This window comes from Staurois parvus, unplaced genomic scaffold (genome assembly GCF_062004578.1).
Source record: "Staurois parvus isolate SC_StPar_1 unplaced genomic scaffold, SC_StPar_1.0 ptg001614l, whole genome shotgun sequence".
Classification (NCBI taxonomy): Eukaryota; Metazoa; Chordata; class Amphibia; order Anura; family Ranidae; genus Staurois; species Staurois parvus.
Window position 1 is genome coordinate 806,098 of NW_028319410.1, and position 22,752 is coordinate 828,849.

Consider the following 22,752-nt stretch of genomic DNA (forward strand, 5'->3'; position numbering starts at 1 on the left):
TCCTGACAGGGGGCAGGGAGGAGAGAAGTCTTTAGGTGTGTGGGCGGGACCGTCTTTGACAGTAGGCGGTGAAGAGAGAAGATTTCAGGAGGAGGGTGGGCGGAGGTCGGTGCGGTGGGCGGGGCCGTCTCTTGACAGTGGGCGTGGACGAGAGAAGTGTTCAGGAGGAGGGTGGGCGGAGGTCTATGCGGTGGGCGGGGTCGTCTCTTGACAGTGGGCGTGGAAGAGAAGTTTTCAGGAGGAGGGTGGGGGGAGGTCGTTGCGGTGGGCAGGGAGGAGAGAAGTTTTCAGGAGGATGGGCGGGGCCGTTTCTTGACAGTGGGCGGGGAGGAGAGAAGTTTTCAGGAGGTTGGGCGGAGATCAGTGCAGTGGGCGGGGAGGAGAGAAGTTTCAGTAGGGGGGTGGGGGGAGGTGATGGGTCCTCCAGTACAAAGGGGAGGGCAGTGCTGGCCGGGTGCTCCATCATCGCCGTCTCATCGCCCGGACACGGATCCCCTCCGATCGTCTGTGTGGGATCCGCGGGGAATCCAGGCATCGTGTCACCGACAGGAGATCCTTCCACCGTCTGTAAGTCGTCCTTCTCTCTCCTTCCTCCGGCTCACCGACCGTCGGGAGCGCCGCTCACAGAGTGAAAGTTGTCATTGTGTCCTTTCTGCTATCATCTGGAGGAGGTGACCATACACTGTACAGTCTGATTGTACGATCCCCTGTGACCGTACACTGTACAATCTGATTGTACGATCCCCTGTGACCGTACACTGTACAATCTGATTGTACGATCCCCTGTGACCGTACACTGTACAGTCTGATCCCTATGATCATACACTGTACAATCTGGTTGTATGCTCTCTTATGTAAGGGGCCCCAAGCGTCTAAACAATGGGCCAGCCTCCTGTCCTTCAGGCTTTAGGGAGGCCGGACTGTGGCCAGTGGGAGTAGAAAAGGTCTTTGGTGTCAGTGGAGGAATTGGGCCCCATGGTTGGGAGGAATTGGGCCCCATGGTTGGTTTCTGTGTGGAGAGTCTTACCCCATTGTTGGTGTCAGAGGATGAAATAATGCCCCGAGGGCCGGATAAAAGCAAGAAAAGGGCCGCAGTTTGCAGACTCCTGTCCTATGACCATACATTGTACAATCTGATGGTATGATGTCCTATGACCATACACTGTACAATCTGATGGTATGATGTCCTATGACCATACACTGTACAATCTGATGGTATGATGTCCTATGACCATACACTGTACAATCTGATGGTATGATGTCCTATGACCATACACTGTACAATCTGATGGTATGATGTCCTATGACCATACACTGTACAATCTGATGGTATGATGTCCTATGACCATACACTGTACAATATAAGCATACAATCCCCTTAGATCTACCAAAATGTATGTAATATAAGAGCTTGTGTGATTGGATACATGGAATGGGTTGTGTGGGCGTGTCCTCATATGACATAGATTGTACAATCTGATTGTATTGTGTATATGGCTGTCCTTAGATCTCCAGCTCTGTAGTAGCAGAGTCTACCAGGCTGTGTAGAGCTGCAGGTAATAATTGTCCCGGCTCCTGATTTCCCCCCCCCCCCCCCCCCCCCCGGCCCGGCTGGAGCTCGGTTTTGGGTGGCAGCCAATCAGCCGTCTTCTGTGCGCTGTGAATGGTGGGAGGAAAGCGAAGCAATCGGTACAAAGGCAGGAAGAGCGAAGAATGTGTCTGTAGACGGTCCCTGGAGGGAATCTGGACCCACAACTGCCTGGGAACATGTGCTGTGCGGACAGTCCGGTGCGATTTCTCTGCAACTGACAACCACAAATGAGGAGATCAGATTCTGACGTTATGAAGTCACCGGTCACAGCGCTGAGATGTAAAATCGTGCGATTTCTCAAGACTTGAGAAGATTTTCAATGATTTTTTGCTTTGCGATTCCCGCTCTATTCTATGTGTGTGAAATCGCAATAAACGGCAGAAAGTCACGAAAGGAATAGAATTGGATATCGCGCCGCAGCAAATCACACGTGTTAAGACACCGACAGTCAGTGCCCAGTCCTGGCAGTGCGAATTGAGATCGCATCTAATTGTGAACGCCAGTCTGTCTTCACCCCCCCCCCCCAATCCCCGGTCATACTGGGTGAAAATTCGCCTGCAATTTGCCTGTTCTGCGACTTGCAAATCGCATGTCAAGTCGCACCCTATTGTCCACAATTAGAGCGGTCATATCGGTGCGGTTCTGACTTGGTCTGAGTTGCACCAATTTCTTTTTTTTATAGACATCTGTGTCGGGTGTCTTACAAATTGCACCTGAAATCAGCGTGTCCCTCTACTTTGAAATTGATCAACTTCACTGTAAAGCAGGCCATAGACGGGTTAAAAAAAAAAATGGTTGTTCGATTGGCCGACGTTACCACCAACGGTAAAAAAAACCGGCCGATTTTCGTCCCGTCTACGGCCGGCATTAACCCCATAATTACTTCTGTCCCTAAGAATTCCAGTCCGCTATTATATTCTATATGAAAAGTCTTGCGGTTGCAACAAATGTATCCATTTTGTATCCATTTCGGATACAGATGGTTTTATTTGGATACATTTGTTGCAACCGCAAGACTTTTCATATAAAACACAATAGCGGACTGGACTTTTCCTCCTCTCTTTCCTCCTCTCTTTCCTCCTCTCTCTCTTTCCTCCTCTCTCTCTTTCCTCCTCTCTCTCTTTCCTCCTCTCTCTCTTTCCTCCTCTCTCTCTTTCCTCCTCTCTCTCTTTCCTCCTCTCTCTCTTTCCTCCTCTCTCTCTTTCCTCCTCTCTCTCTTTCCTCCTCTCTCTCTTTCCTCCTCTCTCTCTTTCCTCCTCTCTCTCTTTCCTCCTCTCTTTCTTTTTTTTTTTTTTTTTTTTTTTTTTTTTTTTTTTTTCGGTAAAACGATTGGCCAATTTGCCCATCATTGCTGGGAAAAATTGGCCGATCGTCAAAATTAAACATGCCCAATTAAAAAGAAAAAAAAAATGTGCAAAAACCCTGAAAAGCAGACGACCAATTAACCCACTAATCCGCTTTTTGGGTTTTTTTTAGGGTGTTTTCTTTTTTTTTTTTTTTTTTCTTGCTCGAAATTACTAACTGTGCAAAAATCGGCCCATTTTTTATTTTTTTTTTATTTTCAAAAAAAACGGCCGATTTTCGACCTGTCTATGGCCGGCATAAGTCGCATGATTTCAAAGGCGGCTTGATGTTACACCCCGGTCACACCAATCCAACTTTGAAATCGTGCAACTTCCAGTGAAGTCACGTTTTCATAGTCGGATGGTATATTCCGACTTGAGGTGCGACTTGCAAGACGCGGCATCTATGCCAGTCGCACCTGAAGTGGTGCATGCGCTACTTTGAAATCGGTGCGACTCTGACCAAGTTGGAACCGCATGGATATGACCGCTGTCATTGCAGACAATGGGCTGCAACTTGCTGTGCGATTTTGCAAGTCGCGCCCGGTGTGACCGAGGTCTTAACGTGTCCGATTTCTAAGGCCGCATGACTTTTTTCTGCAGTTTATTGCAATTTCACATATAGAGAATATAATAGAAATCGCAAGAAATTGTTGAAAATCGTCACAAGTTGCAATGAAGTCTTCAGGAATTGCACGATTTTAAATCACAGCAGTGTGACCGGTGACTCTTATTCGTTAGTTGGGAATTTGATGTGCAAATGGCACAGGACCAGGGGCCGACTGACCATGGAAACCTGGGCACTGCCCGAGGGCCCGGGGTCAGTAGGGGGCCCCATGAGATGCCCCTGGTACCTTTTTCATAGGCTTTTTTGAGTTTGGGCAAGGACACGGGCCCCATGATCCCCTATTGCCCGGGGGCCCCATGAGTTGTCAGTCCGCCCCTGCACAGGTATGACCGGGTACAAACCACATAAAAAAAAAAAAAAAAAAAATTGTTTTGAGGATCACCTCTTTATTCTGCCTTGAGGATTACAGGGCAGGATTCTGAATTTGAATCGGCGGGTTTTCTTGCTGCTCCCTGCGCTGTCACTTTTCCCAATCAGGGCTGGAGTACAGTGACCACGCCTCTTTAACCGCTTCTCTCCTGGGGACATTGTTTTCATTTTTCACATTCATGTTGCAAATCCGCTTTTTGTGTTTTTTGTTTTTTTTGCTGGAAATTACCTAAAAATCCCCTCAGCAATGAGACATTTTCTGCAGGCAGAGGCCCTGGAGAATAAAACAGCGGCCGTCACGCTTTTTTTTTTTTTTTTTTTTTTTTTTTTTTTTTTTTTTTTTTTTTTTTTACCCAAACACACATTTGCAGGAAAAAAAAAACACTAAAATGGATTTTAGTTCAAACAAAAACAAAAGAAAAAAAAAGTGTGTTGTGTTTGTTTGAACTAAAATCCATCTTAGTGTTTTTTTTTGTTTTGTTTTGTTCTGTTTTTTTTCCTGCAAATGTGTGTTTGAGTAAAAAAAAAAAAAAAAAAAAAAATGGTCACAGCTGCCGTTTTAGTCTCCAGGCCACTGCCTGCAGAAAACATCTCATTGCTGAGGGGATTTTTAAGGTAATTTCCAAAAAAGTGTGGAGTTGTTCTTTGTTTTTTGTTAAAATATAAAAGATGGGGTTGCATCGAGTAGATGGATACCAAACATGTCAAGATTTAAAGCTGCACATGCCTGGGGATCGCTAACTGCATTACCTAAAGTGTGTCAGTAGGTGGCACTTGTAGGTGATCAGTGTGGAGTTAAGTGTGACTAAAATGATTGTGCTCGCGTGTTTATGGCGATACTTCACATGTGCGGCAAATACAGTTTACATGTGTTTACACCCTATGTTGTGTGTTTGCATTAGAGTACGAATGGGTGAGGAGTGTGCTCTTCCTTTTTATTACAAAAAAAATTTTTTTTTTTTGTTTTTCTGCCCTCCAGAGGATTTACCCCCCCCCCCCCCCCCTTCATGACCAGGCCATTTTTTGCGTTACATCGCTGAGTTACTTTAACTGACAATTGCGCAGTCATGCAGCACTGCACCCAAATTAAATTTATGTCCTTTTTTTTTTTTTTTTTTTCCCCATGAATTGAGCTTTCTTTCAATGGTATTTGATCGCCTCTGCGTTTGTTTTTTATTTTATTTTTTGCGCTGTGACTGAAAAAAGACCGACAATTTTGAGAAAAACAATATTTTTGACTTTTTGCTATTAAACATGTCCAGTAAAAAATCAAATTTCGCCATAAATTTCGGCCAAAATGTATTCTGCTCCGTGTCTTTGCTAAAGAAAAATCCCAAGACGTGTAAATTAATTGGTTTACATGAAAGTTATAGCATCTACAAATGGCGGGAAAGATACTGGAATTTTTTTTTACTAGTAATGGCAGCGATCAGCGGCTTATAGCAGGACCGCGGAGGACATTCTGACACTGGGGGGGGACTGACTTGGTGTCACTGACATCCGCAGTGAAACCAATACAGTGATCAGTGCTAATAAAAAGCTCTGACACTGTACTAATGGCATTGGGCAAGATGGGGTTAACATCTGGGGAGATCAAAGGGTTAACTGTGTGCTGTGTTTCACTGTATACATGCTGCTATGCAGAGCCATGCAAAGCAGTGTGCAGGAGCAGACAGGGGAGAGATCTGTATTGCTTACATACAGTTTTCTCCCTCTGATGGTAAAGCTCCTCTATCACTGGGTGCCGGCGAGTAATCACTGGCCGGGACCTGATGGTTGATAGCCGGAGCCGCAAATAGAGGCGCAGGTAGGGCCAGGGTCGGACTGACCATTTGGAAACTCTGGCACTGCTCGAGGGCACGGGGTCAGTAGGGGGGCCCCATGTGATACCCATGGTACCTTTTTCATAGGCTTTTGTGAGTGTGGGCGAGGACATGGGCCCCATGATCCCCTATTGCCCGGGGGCCCCATGAGTTCTCAGTACGCTCCTGGGTAGGGCGCATGCGTGCCTTGCGCGCCCCCCCCACCCAGAAATATAAGTAAGTGTGTGTGTGTGTGTGTGTGTGTGTATGTGTGTGTGTATATATATATATATATATATATATATATATATATATATATATATATATATATATATATATTACTGTTGGCGCTATATAAATCCTGTATTATAATTTTTTTTTCATTAAAATTTTAATTTTTTTATATATATTATGATTTTGCGCACCTCTGCATTAGATCTGCTATAGGGCGGCAGGAACACAGTTAATGAATGCACCCCGAAAAGTGAAGGTGGCCAATGAAATTGGCAGGACAGCCAGGCAACTGGCATTTCCAGAAGTAGAGTTTAGCTACAGCATTTGCGGAGTTTCCCTTTAATCACAATGGTGGCAACGCGCCCGGAGCAGATTTATACGCCGATATAACCTGACCTCTCTAAGTACATCCAGAGCCCACTGGTCTGACGGGGTTCTCATGGGGGGGGGATATTCTTTTTTTTTTTTTAGGTGGGGGGGGATTTGTTGGCCGGCTCTGGGATTCGTCTTCTTTCTATTTCATGCGTTGCCCATAAATAGTTGTCTGCTCAGGATCGATCTCTGTGAAGACGGGGAATGATGTTCGTCCGTCTGGAGGAGAGGCGGACTCTCTTGTTTTGTTTCGCGGTCGGGCAAGGCTCCCAGATTTCCGCTAAGAATGCGATGACGTCGTAGGTGGATGGAGAGCGCGGCGTGGAGCGAGACGCAGCTGGACGCAGCTCGCTGATGTGGCAGGTTTAGAGTAGCGGCGGCGAGCCTGGATTGGCCTGACGGAGCCGGGATGACCCCTTTCTGGAATGAGTGACATGGATGGAATGAGGTCAGGTGACACCCGCAGTGCACTGGCCTGCCATGTATGTAAACAAAGCCTAGGCTGCCCTCTGGACTTTGTTTATAAATACAGCATTTTCTAACCACTTGCCTTCCAGAGGATTCCCCCTCTTCCTGACCAGGCCATTTGTAAACGCTATAACTTTCACGTAAACCAATTAATTTACACATATTGGGATTTTTTTTTTTTTTGATTTTTTTTAGCGAAGACACGGAGCAGAATACATTTTGGCCTAAATTTATGATGAAACTTGTTTTTTTTACTGGACCTTTTTAATAGCAAAAAGTCCAAAACATTTTTTTTTTTCTCAAAATTGTCGGTCGTTTTTTGTTTATAGCGCAAAAAAAATAAAACCCGTACAGGCGATCAAATACCACTGAAAGAAAGCTCTATTTGTGCGAAAAAAGGACATAAATGGCCTGGTCAGGAAGCGGCCTCATCCACTTGAATGGGTCACATTCGGTGGGTGAAAGAAACGAGGAGGGGGAGGCAGTAGAATTCCTGCTGCAAAGTTAACACTGCAGCATATGTACACTCCCAGATGCTGCCTCTGCAGCTAAAGGGGTAGGGGGTGGAAAAAGCGCAGCTCAAACATGGGGTTTTAAAATAAAAAGTGAAGAAAAGAAATTAGTTTTAGGACTACAGAACACCTCCTTCAATTCTCCATAGAATGGAGGGGAGCGAGTATTTTGTAGTCCACAGAGGGACCTCAAAACAGTGCTGGAAGTGCTAAGTCCAGCTCCCCATTAGAAAGCCAGCATTGAGCTCCAGGCCTGGACTATGATATCATTCGCGTACTGCGGGCAGATGTTAAGAGGCTGTAATAAGGGCTGATCTGTGTTCAACATTTGTGAACACATTCAAGAACATGACACAGGCACCAGGATTTACCTGACTGTGCTATCTTTCAACCAGCATCTCACTCCAGTAAGTGGAGGGTGAATCAAGATGGTGCCGTCCTTCTGGAGAGAAAAGCAAAAATCACATGAAACTGCTACAAGTACACATTACTTGGCCTACACGCAGTTAACCTTCAGAAATAGATCTGATACAAAGTTAAGATATTACAGAACATAGAAGAGGAAGAACCTTCAAGCTTTATTCTCTGGTATACCAGTTTCTCCAGTTTCTGCTTGAATAATATGGTGTGATTCTGTCTCTTCCAGACTTTGTTTCACTTTTCATGACCGGTATAGCATATCTACACGGTTCAAAACCATAGGTGGTCCCACTGAAGAACGCTTGGCTTGTTTGTGGTTCATGGAAAACATCTTCAAAGTGTTTAGTAGATATAATACATCTAGATGTGTAGATGGAAGAGGATGGAGGTAGGAGAAGGAAGTAGACTGACATGGGATGTGAAGATCTGAGGGAATGGATTGGTAGTGATCAGGGGCGGACTGACCATTTGGAAACTTGGGCACTGCCCGAGGGCCCGGGGTCAGTAGGGGGCCCCATGAGATGTCCCTGGTACCTTTTTCATAGGCTTTTTTGAGTTTGGGCAAGGATACAGGGGCCCCATGATCCTCTATTGCCCGGGGGCCCCATGAGTTGTCAGTCTGCCCCTGGTAGTGATGGAACCCTGGAATCATCCAATTGGTCTTACTATCCAATGGTGTTGCGTGGTCCTTAAACAGTGTCCTCTATTGTTGGTCTATGAACATGGTGTCCTCTTTCTCGGTGTCCTTTGACTACGATGTCCTCTTTCTGGGTGGTCCTTAAAACGGTGTCTTTTTTTTTTTTTTTTTTTCTCGGTGGCCTTTGAATACGGTGTCCTCTGTCTGAGTGGTCTATGAACATGGTGTCCTCTTGAACACGGTGTCCTCTTTCTCGGTGGCTTTTGAATACGGTGTCCTCTTTCTCGGTGGCTTTTGAATACGGTGTCCTCTTTCTCGGTGGCTTTTGAATACGGTGTCCTCTTTCTGGGTGGTCTATGAACATGGTGTCCTCTTTCTCGGTGGCTTTTGAATACGGTGTCCTCTGTCTGAGTGGTCTATGAACATGGTGTCCTCTTGAACACGGTGTCCTCTTTCTCGGTGGCTTTTGTATACGGTGTCCTCTTTCTGGGTGGTCTATGAACATGGTGTCCTCTTTCTCGGTGGCTTTTGAATACGGTGTCCTCTTTCTGGGTGGTCTATGAACGTGGTGTCCTCTTGAACACGGTGTCTTCTTTCTCGGTGGCTTTTGAATACGGTGTACTCTTTTTGGGTGGTCCTTAAACAGTGTCCCTTTTTTTTTCTCGGTGGCTTGTGAACACTGTGTCCTTTTTCTCGGCGGCCTTTGAATACGGTGTCCTTTTTCTGAGTGGTCTATGAACTTGGTGTCCTCTTGAACGCAGTGTCCTCTTTCTCGGTGGCTTTTGAATATGGTGTCCTCTTTCTGGGTGGTCTATGAACTTGGTGTACTATTGAACATGGTGTCCTCTATCTCGTTGGTCTGTGAATATGGTGTCCTCTATCTCGTTGGTCTGTGAACATGGTGTCCTCTTGAACTCCTATGTCCTCTTTCGCTGTGGCCCTTGAATACGGTGTTCTCTTTCTTGGTGGCACTTTAAACTGTGTCTTTTTTCTCGGTGGCTTGTGAACATGGTTTCCTTTTTTTTTTTTTTTTTTTTTTTTTTTTTTTTCTTGGTGGTCTGTAAATACAGTGTCCTTTTTTTTTTTTTCTTGATGGTCCTTGAACGGTGTCCTTTTTCTCGGTGGCCTGTGTACATGGTGTCTTCTTTCTCGATGGCTTTTACACGCCAAAGCATTTCCACAGTTTCCTTGGTTTGTAATGCAGATAAATGGTTCTAATATTGAAGCACCACCTCCATGAATGAACAGGCTGTATACAAATTTATTCCAATATAGGATGCGATAGAAGACTATACAAGAAATCTAACACATTTCGGGGGTCAAAACTCTATTCCTTCATCAGGGTTGTTCTTAACCCCTGAAACACATTGGTGTCTTGTTCCAGGTCATCTCCATGTATTTGTAAAAATACTTTTTAAGACTCCAAAAGCAATGGTGTGGCACCATCCTTCAATCAGGTGGGAAGATAGAGAAAGCTTTGACTGGGGGAGGGGTTGGAAAGATAGTGTAGGGTTGATAAAGGAATAGGATACTTTTCTAGGAATCAATGAGTTTCTCCGAAGGAACCAGAAGCTGTGATAGGAAGAAGGGGTGTGAAGGTGGATTAGATTGATAGGTAACCAACTGAGGTTTATTGGAGGCATGTGAGAGGAAAGCCCTGCAACAAACTCAGCACATGTGATAGTCTGATGTAATCTGCTGGTTGTATAAACTCTCCTTTGTTGTTTTATTCCCACCTTTAAACTTTGGACTTTGCTGTAATTCTTTCCATTCAACACCCAGCGATAACATTCTGCATCAAAACCGCCCTGAACTGCTAAGAACAAGTAATAGTTAATGCTTATTAAATTTAGGAAGAATGTTCCTTCGATTGGGGGTCGGTGAGGAGCATGCTCCTTAGATTGAGGGTCGGTGGGGAGCATGCTCCTTAGATTGGGGGTCGGCGGGAAGCATGCTCCTTAGATTGGGGGTCGGCGGCAAGCATGCTCCTTAGATTGGGGGTCGGCGGCAAGCATGCTCCTTAGATTGGGGGTCGGCGGCAAGCATGCTCCTTAGATTGGGGGTCGGCGGCAAGCATGCTCCTTAGATTGGGGGTCGGCGGCAAGCATGCTCCTTAGATTGGGGGTCGGCGGCAAGCATGCTCCTTAGATTGGTGGTCGGCGGCAAGCATGCTCCTTAGATTGGGGGTCGGCGGCAAGCATGCTCCTTAGATTGGGGGTCGGCGGCAAGCATGCTCCTTAGATTGGGGGTCGGCGGCAAGCATGCTCCTTAGATTGGGGGTCGGCGGCAAGCATGCTCCTTAGATTGGGGGTCGGCGGCAAGCATGCTCCTTAGATTGGGGGTCGGCGGCAAGCATGCTCCTTAGATTGGGGGTCGGCGGCAAGCATGCTCCTTAGATTGGGGGTCGGCGGCAAGCATGCTCCTTAGATTGGGGGTCGGCGGCAAGCATGCTCCTTAGATTGGGGGTCGGCGGCAAGCATGCTCCTTAGATTGGGGGTCGGCGGCAAGCATGCTCCTTAGATTGGGGGTCGGCGGCAAGCATGCTCCTTAGATTGGGGGTCGGCGGCAAGCATGCTCCTTAGATTGGGGGTCGGCGGGGAAGAATGCTCCTTAGATTGGGGGTCGGCGGGGAAGAATGCTCCTTAGATTGGGGGTCGGCGGGGAAGAATGCTCCTTAGATTGGGGGTCGGCGGGGAAGAATGCTCCTTAGATTGGGGGTCGGCGGGGAAGAATGCTCCTTAGATTGGGGGTCGGCGGGGAAGAATGCTCCTTAGATTGGGGGTCGGCGGGGAAGAATGCTCCTTAGATTGGGGGTCGGCGGGGAAGAATGCTCCTTAGATTGGGGGTCGGCGGGGAAGAATGCTCCTTAGATTGGGGGTCGGCGGGGAAGAATGCTCCTTAGATTGGGGGTCGGCGGGGAAGAATGCTCCTTAGATTGGGGGTCGGCGGGGAAGAATGCTCCTTAGATTGGGGGTCGGCGGGGAAGAATGCTCCTTAGATTGGGGGTCGGCGGGGAAGAATGCTCTTTAGATTGGGGGTCGGCGGGGAAGAATGCTCCTTGCGTTGGGGTCGGCGGGGAAGAATGCTCCTTGCGTTGGGGTCGGCGGGGAAGAATGCTCCTTGCGTTGGGGGTCGGCGGGGAAGAATGCTCTTTAGATTGGGGGTCGGCGGGGAAGAATGCTCCTTGCGTTGGGGTCGGCGGGGAAGAATGCTCCTTGCGTTGGGGGTCAGTAGGAGGAATTCTCCCTAAACAGATGGCTCTGGAGCTTCCTTTGGAGGAACCCTAGTTGAAGGTGTGACCATTGAAGGATGGACCAAATCCTGCTCCAATCACAAATTTACAAATTTCCCTTGATACTGTATCTGTTCACTGACAAAAGCCAACATTGCAAATGGTGAAACTGAATCATCATAACAGAGGCCCAGACAGCCATAAACTCCCAAAAGAGGTTCCACAGCTGGCCATGCACCAGCAGAATTTAATTTTTGAGACATTTGATCTATTTTCTTATTTTCTAACAGTTAATGGGGTCAAATCGACGGTGATTTTCAACTGTATTGAAATCGAAGGAGAAGGATTGAAAAATGTTCTTGAACAAATAAAATTCAAACTGCGAATGTGGTTTTCATTTGGGAAGACAGTACTATTTTAAAATGCACATGTTTCTCTCAAATTGGAACTTTGAATTTGAAACCTTGGCTTGGCAACTGAACAAAAATGTTGAGTGTTTTCTTACGAAATGTGCTGAGACCATGATGATACTCTCCAATGCTCTGAACGATTTTTCCGAATGTCTATGCAAACCTTCAAACGAAATTCTACTGGAGTATGGCCAGCTCAACTCCTCTTAACAAATGTGGGTCTACTTTTACTGAACTGGAAACAAATTTCTCTTAATGAAGTCCTACCATATAAAGTCTGTCTTGACAGCCAGTCCTTGCTTCTATTAGTGCCCCACCCCCCCTTTCACTCCTTTTTTTACAGTTTATCCTTCCTTTTACCCTAAAGCATATCTTTTACTAGTCTGCAGATATATAATTACCAGATCTTAACTCCTCTGCAGAGTTCTGTGTCTTGCACATAAACCTCATAATGACAGCAGAAGGGATTTTCCCATCGCTGACATCTGGACATGTTTCCATTGTTGTTTTAACCATGTGGCAGTTTTATGTATCTCCAGTCCAATCCTTTGCTTTTAGTACCAGTTAGAGTAGTTAGTAGGGTTAGAACTTTTTAGGTAGTCATGTTACTAACTTGCGGAACGCTCACCGAACTATTAAAAAAAAAAAAAAAATTTGCGAACGGTTTTTCAAACCCCACTGATGTCCATGGGACCTGAAAAGCCTACACTCCACAGCCTAAATTACATCACCAATCTTGTCTCTAAAGATCACCCAAACTGTATTCTCCGCTCCTCGCAAGACCTCCTACTCTCTAGCTCCCTTGTCTCCTCCCATGCTCATCTCCAGGACTTCTCCAGAGCCTCCCCCATCCTCTGGAACTCTCTACCCCAATTTTCTCAGACTATCGCCTGCTCTGCTCACTTTTAGGCGATCTCTGAAAACCTATCTCTTCAGGGAAGCCTATCCTGCCCTCAGCTAATACTGGAATCTTCTACTCTTCCAACCACTCCATCCCCCACAGTTACTACCTTTTGTACCACTAGCCCCTCCCTCCTAGATTGTAAGCTCCAAGGATCAGGGCCCTCAAATCCCTCTTGTATTGTTGCTGTATTGGCTCCCATTATATTGTAAAGCGCTGAGCAAACTGTTGGCGATATATAAATCTTGTATAATACACTCCATTACAAGCCTCGTTACATCTGTCCACTGCTGAGAAGTGGCAGTTAGTCTGATGTAGACCCTTTAATATTTTCTCAACCTTCAGCACAGAGGAATCCTAGAAATATCTTTCCAGTCGCAGGGAACCCTTGCTAAAAATTACTATATCTACTACTCACGATATATTGGTGTGATGGTCAGTGGGAAGATTGTTCCTTACGCTTGAGGTCATTGGGAAGAATTCTCCCCTTACAGATTGATAAAAAGATCATTGGTGTCAGCGGGAACTTGCCTAAAGGAGCAATTTTGCCTAAGGAACCCCTGGCAACCTCTGGAGAAACCCTGGTCTATATGGACATTAAAAGCTCCAAACTTGAGGCAACAGTTTGACTGTCTGTTATTCTATTCTGCATAATGGCTAAAAATAATTCCATTAAGAAGGAAACTTCTTTTGGCTCCCCACATAATTACATCATGGTACATCTGCCTTTCCATTTTTCTATATAATTTATTTAAGGAAAATAATTTTCTTCCAGGACTTGGACCCCCTCCCCGTTCTCCCGGTGTGAGGTCTCTCTACAGTACTAGTTGGCCCCATAACCCCTATATTATAGTTGGAGCTCTTTTTTGCTTACTTTTGAGGGATAACTAAGGATAACTGGAACACTTTAAAAAAAAAAAAAAAAAAAAAAAAAAAATTGGACCCATTGACCAAAACAACCAAACTTATTTAAGGTTTCAATCCAATAAGTAATACTGTATATGCGTTTTGGGTGGACTGACCCTTTAATGACCAGAGCACTTTTTGCATTTTGAAGATAAGGATTTTACCTATGGTTGCCTGTCTCTGTGAGTCTATTGTAGTTGGTTTTGAAACAAGTATGGATTTTTTGCAATTATGATAACTGATTACATATTGTAGCTGTTGTACTGGAGGCTTCCGAGCTGGTTGAATTGCCCCAACTATGTGATGGTGTGAGGAGGTGGTCTCGCCTGGTTGTGGGCTCATGATCATGGAGTACTATTGACTTGTGAGCTCACTCATCAATGCCCGGGACCAGACGGGGCCGCATTCAGGTGAAATTGACCTTATTATGGCACTCCAACCTGGAGAAGAACCATACAATGTGTGTAGCTGTGTGACCTACAGAGACCCTCCTGAGTGTGCTGTCCCTTGTCCCTACACACCTTGCTGTAGATTTTAGGAGGGACACCACTGAGCCTATGCCCTCTTGACCTCACTTCCAGTGAGAGAATGGGGTTCTGCAGAGCACCTGAAGGGACCTCATGCATGCTTTCAGTAACTCTTTATACTCTCCCGTACCATGCGGCTAGGCCAGGGGTCTCCGTAATGTGGGTTGGGTCCCGATACTTTTGGGGAACCGACTGCTGGCGAGGGAGTTGGAACACCAACCCCCCTCGCTACCAGAGGACCCTTCACCTCTGCCAGATACCATGCTTCATGACAGGCTGCTAAGCACTTTACTCCAGTCCTTTGTTACCCATGGCAACTGCTTACTACTTCCACTCCTGATGCTGAGTTAACTGTCCTTTTTTAAAAGACTTGCTTCAAAGCCCAAGTGCACTTTATTGATCCAAGTTCTTTTATATGCCAGGAACCATCATGCACTCCTTTAGAGTAACTTCAGACCAGGCTTGGAACAGTTGATGCAACGTTTACTTAATGATATGCAACACAGTCCAACATGAGCGAGAATTCCCTAACTAGTTGGCCCAGGCATACCTCAACAAGATGTTAGTACATCTCTGGCATTGTCCATAATGTAACGTTCTCCTGTATCAGCTAGCTTTGGGTGGACTGCAGCTCACAGAAGTCCCTCTCTGTAGCTCCATGGGATCACAACATCATGACTTTCTCCGTGTGTGTGTGTGTGTGTGTGTGTGTGTGTGTGTGTGTGTGTGTATATATCTCACGGAATGGGTAGTCTGGTTCCAAAAAAAGAAAGGAGCACAAAACCGCTCCTTCCCTAACCTGGGCCATCTCGCTTCCTAGCTACCGAACGTAGGCTGTTTTAGATAGAGTATTTATTTTTACCACCCACAAATGAATGCAAAGTTACTCCTTTTTCATGTGTCTCTTGCACCATAAATGGTTAGAACTCTACTGTTATGGTTCTTTATTTTATTTCATTAATTGCTAAGCTCCTTTCACTGTTTTCTAGGTAGCTGCTGAGCCATGGTGGACCACCTTGCCTACACAGAGATCAACACTCAGCGAATAGGGGCTGTAGAGGCATGTTTTGGTTCAGCTGGCCAACCTCTTGCCCTCCCAGGAAGAGTCCTTGTGGGTGAAGGAATACTGACTAAAGAATGCCGGAAAAAACCCAAGCCAAGGATCTTCTTCCTCTTTAACGACATTCTGGTGTACGGAACCATCGTCATAAACAAAGTCAAGTACAGCTGCCAACACATAATCCCTCTAGAAGATGTGACCACCGAGTTACTTCCTGACAACGAAGATATGAGGAACCGGTGGATGCTAAAAACATCTAAAAAGTCTTTTGTGGTTTGCGCAGCCTCCTTCACTGAAAGACAAGAGTGGATCAGCCACATCAAAGAGTGTTCCAGCCGGTTGATGGAGAAGACTGGGAGACGACCATCCTTAAAGCATGCAGCTCCGTGGATACCAGACAGAGCCACTGACATCTGTATGCGTTGTACTCACACCAAGTTCACCACTATAACTCGTAGGCATCACTGTCGCAATTGTGGCTTTGTTGTTTGTCAGGATTGCTCAAGAAATAGGTTTGTCATACCAGAGTTGTCCTCCAAGCCTTTAAGAGTTTGTAACCTCTGCCACAGAAAACTAATGTCTGAAAAGTTGGCTGAAGAAGAAGAACAAAAAAGAAGGGCACTTGAGTTGGACCGAGAGATCCCTGAGTTTGATCCTTCGAGTGAAGATGACAGTGAGAACGATGAAGAAAAGACCAGTGACTTTCTTTCAAATGAGGACTTTTACTCTTCATCGTGGTCGGCCTTTCATGCCTGATTGGGATTTATAATATTTATTAAGGACGTGCAGCATTACTAAAACCTAAAAACCCACGGCCTAAGCAAAAAAGACTAGGAGTGTGTTGCCTAACTCCCTTGAGAACAACTTGGACTGTGAGACTTGACCAGTACCTCTTCAGCTGGTGACCTTAGATATCTATCTCCTTGGGTTGTTCATAAAGTAGAGTTGTGGACATTCAAATATTTGCATATTCTTTATTATAGCAATCACCTTTTAAAACAAGCCCTCACTGATCTCTATAGCTGCAGGCACCGTGTATAATTGTATCCTCAAAGTTTACATCATATGTACTTTTAACTTCATTTCTGCAGCTCAGGTCATTCAGCTCCCTCCCTGCAGGGACTCGATTTTGTAGCCTGCCAGGCTTCTAATCTTTAATGCATAGCTTCCGACTGTCCCTGATTTTGAGGGACTGTCCCTGATTTTGAGGGACTGTCCCTGATTTTGAGGGACTGTCCCTGATTTTGAGGGACTGTCCCTGATTTTGAGGGACTGTCCCTGATTTTGAGGGACTGTCCCTGATTTTGAGGGACTGTCCCTGATTTTGAGGGACTGTCCCTGATTTTGAGGGACTGTCCCTGATTTTGAGGGACTGTCCCTGATTTTGAGGGACTGTCCCTGATTTTGAGGGACTGTCCCTGATTTTGAGGGACTGTCCCTGATTTTGAGGGACTGTCCCTGATTTTGAGGGACTGTCCCTGATTTTGAGGGACTGTCCCTGATTTTGAGGGACTGTCCCTGATTTTGAGGGACTGTCCCTGATTTTGAGGGACTGTCCCTGATTTTGAGGGACTGTCCCTGATTTGGAACAAAGGCCCTCTTTCCTCCTCATTTGTCCTTCATTTTGCTCTGCTCTGCACTTTTTCTCTTTCAAAAAGTGTTTCCCAGTGCTGAACCTTTCATCCAGTTACTAAATTGCTGCATTTGTAAATGTAAAAAGCCAGTATAAAGCAAAAGTAGTGGTTACAAAAATGCACTTGTGGGTCTAACTAATCACTTTTTTGGGGTATAATTCTTTAAACTCTGCCCATGTCAATAATCATACCAGACTGGAGTGCTGCCGATGCGGGTGGACATCCCCCCCCCCCCCCCCCCCCCCAAAGCATCCATTGCCTGTGCATGCTCCCTGGGAGTGCATGGCACCACAATCAGTGCCTGCTGTGTCCGGAGAACAGATCACTGTACGGGACCTCACACAAGTCATGTGATCAGTGATTGGGCAATCAGTGATCACATGAATAGTAGTAAGCAAGATATTACTTCCTGACATCATTGCTTACTATGTGTGAAATCTGTGAATCCTCAGAGGTCGCATAGTACAGGGCCATTCACAACAGCCTTGTACCATGGAACAAGCTGTGACCAATCACAGCTCTCACAGTATTTTTCAACAGCTGCAGGAATGCAGCCAGAGAGGAGAAAACACTGTACTGCTAGGGTGACAGAATGTTAGAAAAAAAAAAATCATACTATAAAAAAAAAAATATGAAAAATTATAATTTTTGGTTACAAACAATTTTATTTTTTTTTACTAAAAAGATGAATACATTTTGGCCGAGACTTATGAAGAAAGATTATTTATTTGCAAATTTTTTTTTTTTTTTTTTTTTTGGCCTTTCATTAGATATAGATATAGATCTCCCAGTGGTGAATAAATACCACCAAAATAATGTTTTATCTCTCAAAAAAAATGCTTAAAAATTAAAAAAAACGGTGTTGCATGACCGTGCAATTGTCATTCAAAGTGTGATAGCGCTGAAAGCTGAGGCCTGGACTGGAAGGGGGTGACAGTGCCTGGTCTTGAAGTGGTTAAGGGGGCGTGGCAGGGGGTGTGTCCTATGCCTAATATACTTTTTGCTAATAGGCGTCCCTTGTTCCCATCTCCAAAAAGTTGGGCGGTATGTGTAATGTAAAAACACAGAGGGTGCACAGGAATAGGAGGAAAGCACAGTGCTGAGACCTAACATGGATGAATAAACTAGAGAGGGCCCCACCATCTAAGTGTAAGCTGTTGGAATAAAATTAATGCTGCTGTCATCTATGCCCTCTTCAGCCCACTCGGCCCCAAGCGACGGTGTACAAGGACGATGTCGCTATTTTTGGAGGCATGCCTACGCATTTCAGGGCTCCCCCTTTTTTTTATCAGGCCTTTTTCTTCCAGCTTGATAAAGAAGCAGGGCCCCCAAACACGTAACCGCACTGCCTTAGGCTACTGACCTCATCCACTTATGTATTTCCTTGGAGCCTAGCCCGAGCAGGCCAAAGAGTCCTGGAAGCTGCAGATCCCACCGTGACCGCTTGTGTTCCATCTCAGCGCACTACAGCAGATCTTCTCCCTCCTCTACTTCAGCAGCTTCCTGGCTGTAAGCTGCAACCACCAACCACTTGCCTGCAGCACAAAGTTGCTCCTTAGATGATTCCAGCTACTAAAGAAAAAGCTGGACACCTTCATTACCCAGTGAATGCATTATATTATTCCAATAAAGAGCTTACACTTAGATGATGGCGCCCTCTCTCGATCACACTTTTTTATATGTGCACTAGGTTTACTCAGGACCTGGTCCAGGGAAGCAGCAGCGACTGTGTTCTACATTCTCCTAAAACTTTTTAATTTAGCCATATCCCATATTTTTTTTTTTTGGGGGGGGATCCAGCCTAGTCCAGCAACCCCATAGTTATAGTATTTGCTGAGGCCTAACTTGAATGGCTTTTCTTTTGTGAAGGTGGAGGATGAATTGCTCCATAGCATCTGCAGCTACCAAGGTCAGTGAGGGCTTGGCTACGGTTCTTGTTTATGCTGATCTTGACCAACATGCATAGCAATGATGTACTGCCAACCAATGATCCAGGAAGTTGTCCCTGGTCAAAACAAAATGGGTCCAATCAGTGTCCACAAGCGGACTACTACTACTGGACTTCACGTTTTAAGAAAATATAGTTAATATCTACTTGATGAAGATCTAGACTTTAATGTGTCTTAGTAGGTTCCATGCTGGTCCATGGGTTCCTAAAGGATTAGTATTGCCACAAAGTTAAAATCATCCATGTCTATGAAGATATCTCTTTTGTTGGGGGTAGAGTGTGGCAGGTCCTAATCTCTCCAGCAGCTTGCAAAGCTTTGTAGACCTTGCCAGAGATCTTCTCACTGGAGGTCTCCTCATTGGCTTCAGTGAAGACCTGGATTGGGATCCATCCCTTCTGCAATCCTGCCAAACCAGACAACTCCATTTTTGGTGGTGTTGCTCTGTATTTGTAAAACTTTCTAAAACCACCAATGATACTAACCATGGAAGCTCTCCTTCAAAACTGAAAGAAGGAACTGAATCCTGGTGGTAATGGTTCTGCAAGCAAGTTCCTCCCTGAGCTCTGATGAATAAGTCCTTTTCTGTATGTTCAGCTGCATGTTAACTCCCATACAAAGGAATATTAAGGATGCAAACACTGGTGACATTTGGGTTTTATACGTCACTGCCTATCACAAGCGAATGTCATGTGGGTTTCATCCTTTTTGCATCTTAGTGCTGTTGATCTTTCAGCCACTTCTTGCTCTCTCGTGATCACTTCAATGTCGGCTGCTTATCGTTCTTGGACAGCTTTTTGAAAATGACCACAGAGGACCATCCTAGTGCAATATGTGTTCATATGGCCATTTGCAGCCTTCCTGAGGGGTTCCGGGTGACAATGCAGAAGCCCCATTAGGGGATAGGTGTCATCCCATACCCGGAAGTGCCTGTTTCTTCAAGCAGGGATTTATTTTAATGAAGGCCAAACATTTAAAAAGACCAAAAACCGCTTTTATAATGATGGTAACCTGTTAGAGCCTAGAGGAGATCTACTGATGGGGTTTAGAGCTTAGAGGTGATCTATTGGTGAGGTTTAGAGCTTAGAGGAGATCTACTGATGGGGTTTAGAGCCTAGAGGAGATCTACTGATGGGGTTTAGAGCTTAGAGGTGATATATTGGTGAGGTTTAGAGCTTAGAGGAGATCTACTGATGGGGTTTAGAGCCTAGAGGAGATCTACTGATGGGGTGTAGAGCTTAGAGGAGATCTACTGATGGGGTTGGAGCTTAGAGAAGATCTACTGATGGGGTTTAGAGTCTAGAGGAGATCTACTGATGGGGTGTAGAGCTTAGAGAAGATCTACTGATGGGGTTTGGAGCCTAGAGGAGATCTACTGATGGGGTGTAGAGCTTAGAGGAGATCTACTGATGGGGTGTAGAGCTTAGAGGAGATCTACTGATGGGGTTTGGAGCCTAGAGGAGATCTACTGATGGGGTTTGGAGCTTAGAGGAGATCTACTGATGGGGTTTGGAGCTTAGAGATCTACTTGATGGGCTTTAGAGCCTAGAGGAGATCTAGTGATGGGGTTTGGAGCCTAGAGGAGATCTAGTGATGGGGTTTGGAGCTTAGAGGAGATCTAGTGATGTGGTTTGGAGCCTAGAGGAGATCTAGTGATGGGGTTTGGAGCCTAGAGGAGATCTAGTGATGGGGTTTGGAGCCTAGAGGAGATCTAGTGATGGGGTTTGGAGCCTAGAGGAGATCTAGTGATGTGGTTTGGAGCCTAGAGGAGATCTAGTGATGGGGTTTGGAGCCTAGAGGAGATCTAGTGATGTGGTTTGGAGCCTAGAGGAGATCTACTGATGGGGTTTGGAGCTTAGAGGAGATCTACTGATGGGGTTTAGATCTACTTTTAGTGGGACACTCTCGTGCCAAGCTGCCCAAAAATCACCAAGCTCTCAAATCTGCAAGGCTGTATATAAATTGGAGAGTAATGTGCATTATCTCAAAGCAACCAATCCAAACTGATCTTTTATTTGTTTGGCTACAGGAAGGAGAAGGTTGATTGATTGCTATGAGTTGCAGCACTCATACCCCATTCCTTGTTCTCCTTTACCAAAAATTTAATTTTGATTAGTTTACCAATCCTTAAATAGAGTGGTTGCATTACTTTACTTTTCTTTGTTCAGGTTTTTTCCTTTTTATTTTCACCCGGAAATCCAGCCAGTACCACACTTCCAGTCGTTGAGTGTCTCCACTCTGAAAGCAAGAGCAACAGACACTCTTGGACAGCAGTATTGCCTGTCTGGGGAGGAGGGTAGTATTAGATGAATGTGACTAATAAATTCAAGCTGAACTCCAGCTAACAGAGCACTTACAGCAACAGGTTTTTGTGGGGAATAAAACGGTTGAGATAAAGGATTTACATAAATTAATAAAAAGCTGATGAATCCAAGCACCGCTGTCAGTGGTAAATGGTTTGTTCCTATGCACTGTCACTTTTGCTGGACAGCTTGGTCTGTTAAAAGGTTGAAAAATAACAAATTTACTGGCTGGATCACCAGGTAAAAATAAAGGGAGGGGAAAAAAGCCTAAAAAAAAAGAAAGCAAATACAGCTGCTACATTTAAGAATTGATAAGCTGAAATATATTCTGTTTTGTTTTTTTTCTTGGTTTTCGGTTAGGTTCCCATGCTTCTGCACCCATAAACCCACTGCATTTACAGATCCCCATGTGTCTGCAATTTACACACATATAAGTGTGAACCTAACCATAAAGCTTTATTATATTGCAGTGTACCAATTCTTTGATGTGATGGCTGCATTCGTTTTCTTTTTTAGGTTTCCTTTCTTCAATTTTTCATCTGTTTCATTGGTTTTCAAAAGCACAAGCTCTCCAGCAGAATGTATCAGTTTCAGAGCTGAAACAAACCATATACCACTGACGGGTGCTGACAGCGATCAGCTTTTATTTATGTAAAACCTTTATCCCAAAAGGAAAAAAAAAACAACTGCTGTAAGTGCTTATAAAGTGTGAGCTGGAGTTTGGTTTAAATTTGTTAGTGTATTTAAATCTGCTAGTCCATCTAACACTCCCCTCCCCCCGGGACTGGCAATGCTGCTGGCTGCTGTGCCCCCTGTGCTCCTTCATCCAACGTTAAGTCTCTCTAATACAGGAGGTGTGTTACTGGCCAGATTGCCAGGTTAAGACAAAGGGTGGGGAAAAAAAGACTAAAGAAAACTAATACAACCGCCAGATCTAAAGATTAGTAAGCTGCAACATACTTTTTTTGGGTGCAATGCTGCTTTAACAGGACACATTGCTAACACTGCCATTTTTAACCCGTTCTGTCAGGCTGAAAATATATTTTTAACCTATTATACATTATTGTTGGTTTAACACTTTTATGTACTGCAATTTTTTTTTTTTCCACATTATTTAAAAAAAAAAAAAAAAAAAAACAACCTCTGCTGCCTTTTTATTAGTAATGGAAGGAGCACACTATATTTTTTTTTCTTTCCCTTTTTTTTCTTTCCCTTTTTTTTCTTTCCCTTTTTTTTCTTTCCCTTTTTTTTCTTTCCCTTTTTTTTCTTTCCCTTTTTTTTCTTTCCCTTTTTTTTCTTTCCCTTTTTTTTCTTTCCCTTTTTTTTCTTTCCCTTTTTTTTCTTTCCCTTTTTTTTCTTTCCCTTTTTTTTCTTTCCCTTTTTTTTTTTCTTTCCCTTTTTTTTTTCTTTCCCTTTTTTTTTCTTTCCCTTTTTTTTTTTTTTTTTTTTTTTTCTTT

At 44.8% G+C, this 22,752-nt stretch overlaps 1 protein-coding gene across 1 annotated transcript; it reads left to right on the forward strand.

The window, feature by feature from the left end:
* Positions 1–427: 427 nt before the first annotated feature.
* On the forward strand, positions 428–21,769 carry PLEKHF1 (pleckstrin homology and FYVE domain containing 1). The gene is made up of 2 exons (XM_089663025.1): positions 428–567; positions 15,342–21,769. The coding sequence occupies exon 2, from the start codon at positions 15,356–15,358 to the stop codon at positions 16,166–16,168; it is 813 nt and encodes a 270-aa protein (XP_089519151.1). The 5' UTR covers positions 428–567; positions 15,342–15,355; the 3' UTR covers positions 16,169–21,769.
* The last annotated feature ends 983 nt before the right edge of the window (positions 21,770–22,752 follow it).

What these genes read in the sequence shown, in the direction of transcription:
- PLEKHF1 (XM_089663025.1), top strand. Translation starts at nt 15,356, where the DNA reads ATGGTGGACCACCTTGCCTACACAGAGATCAACACTCAGCGAATAGGG.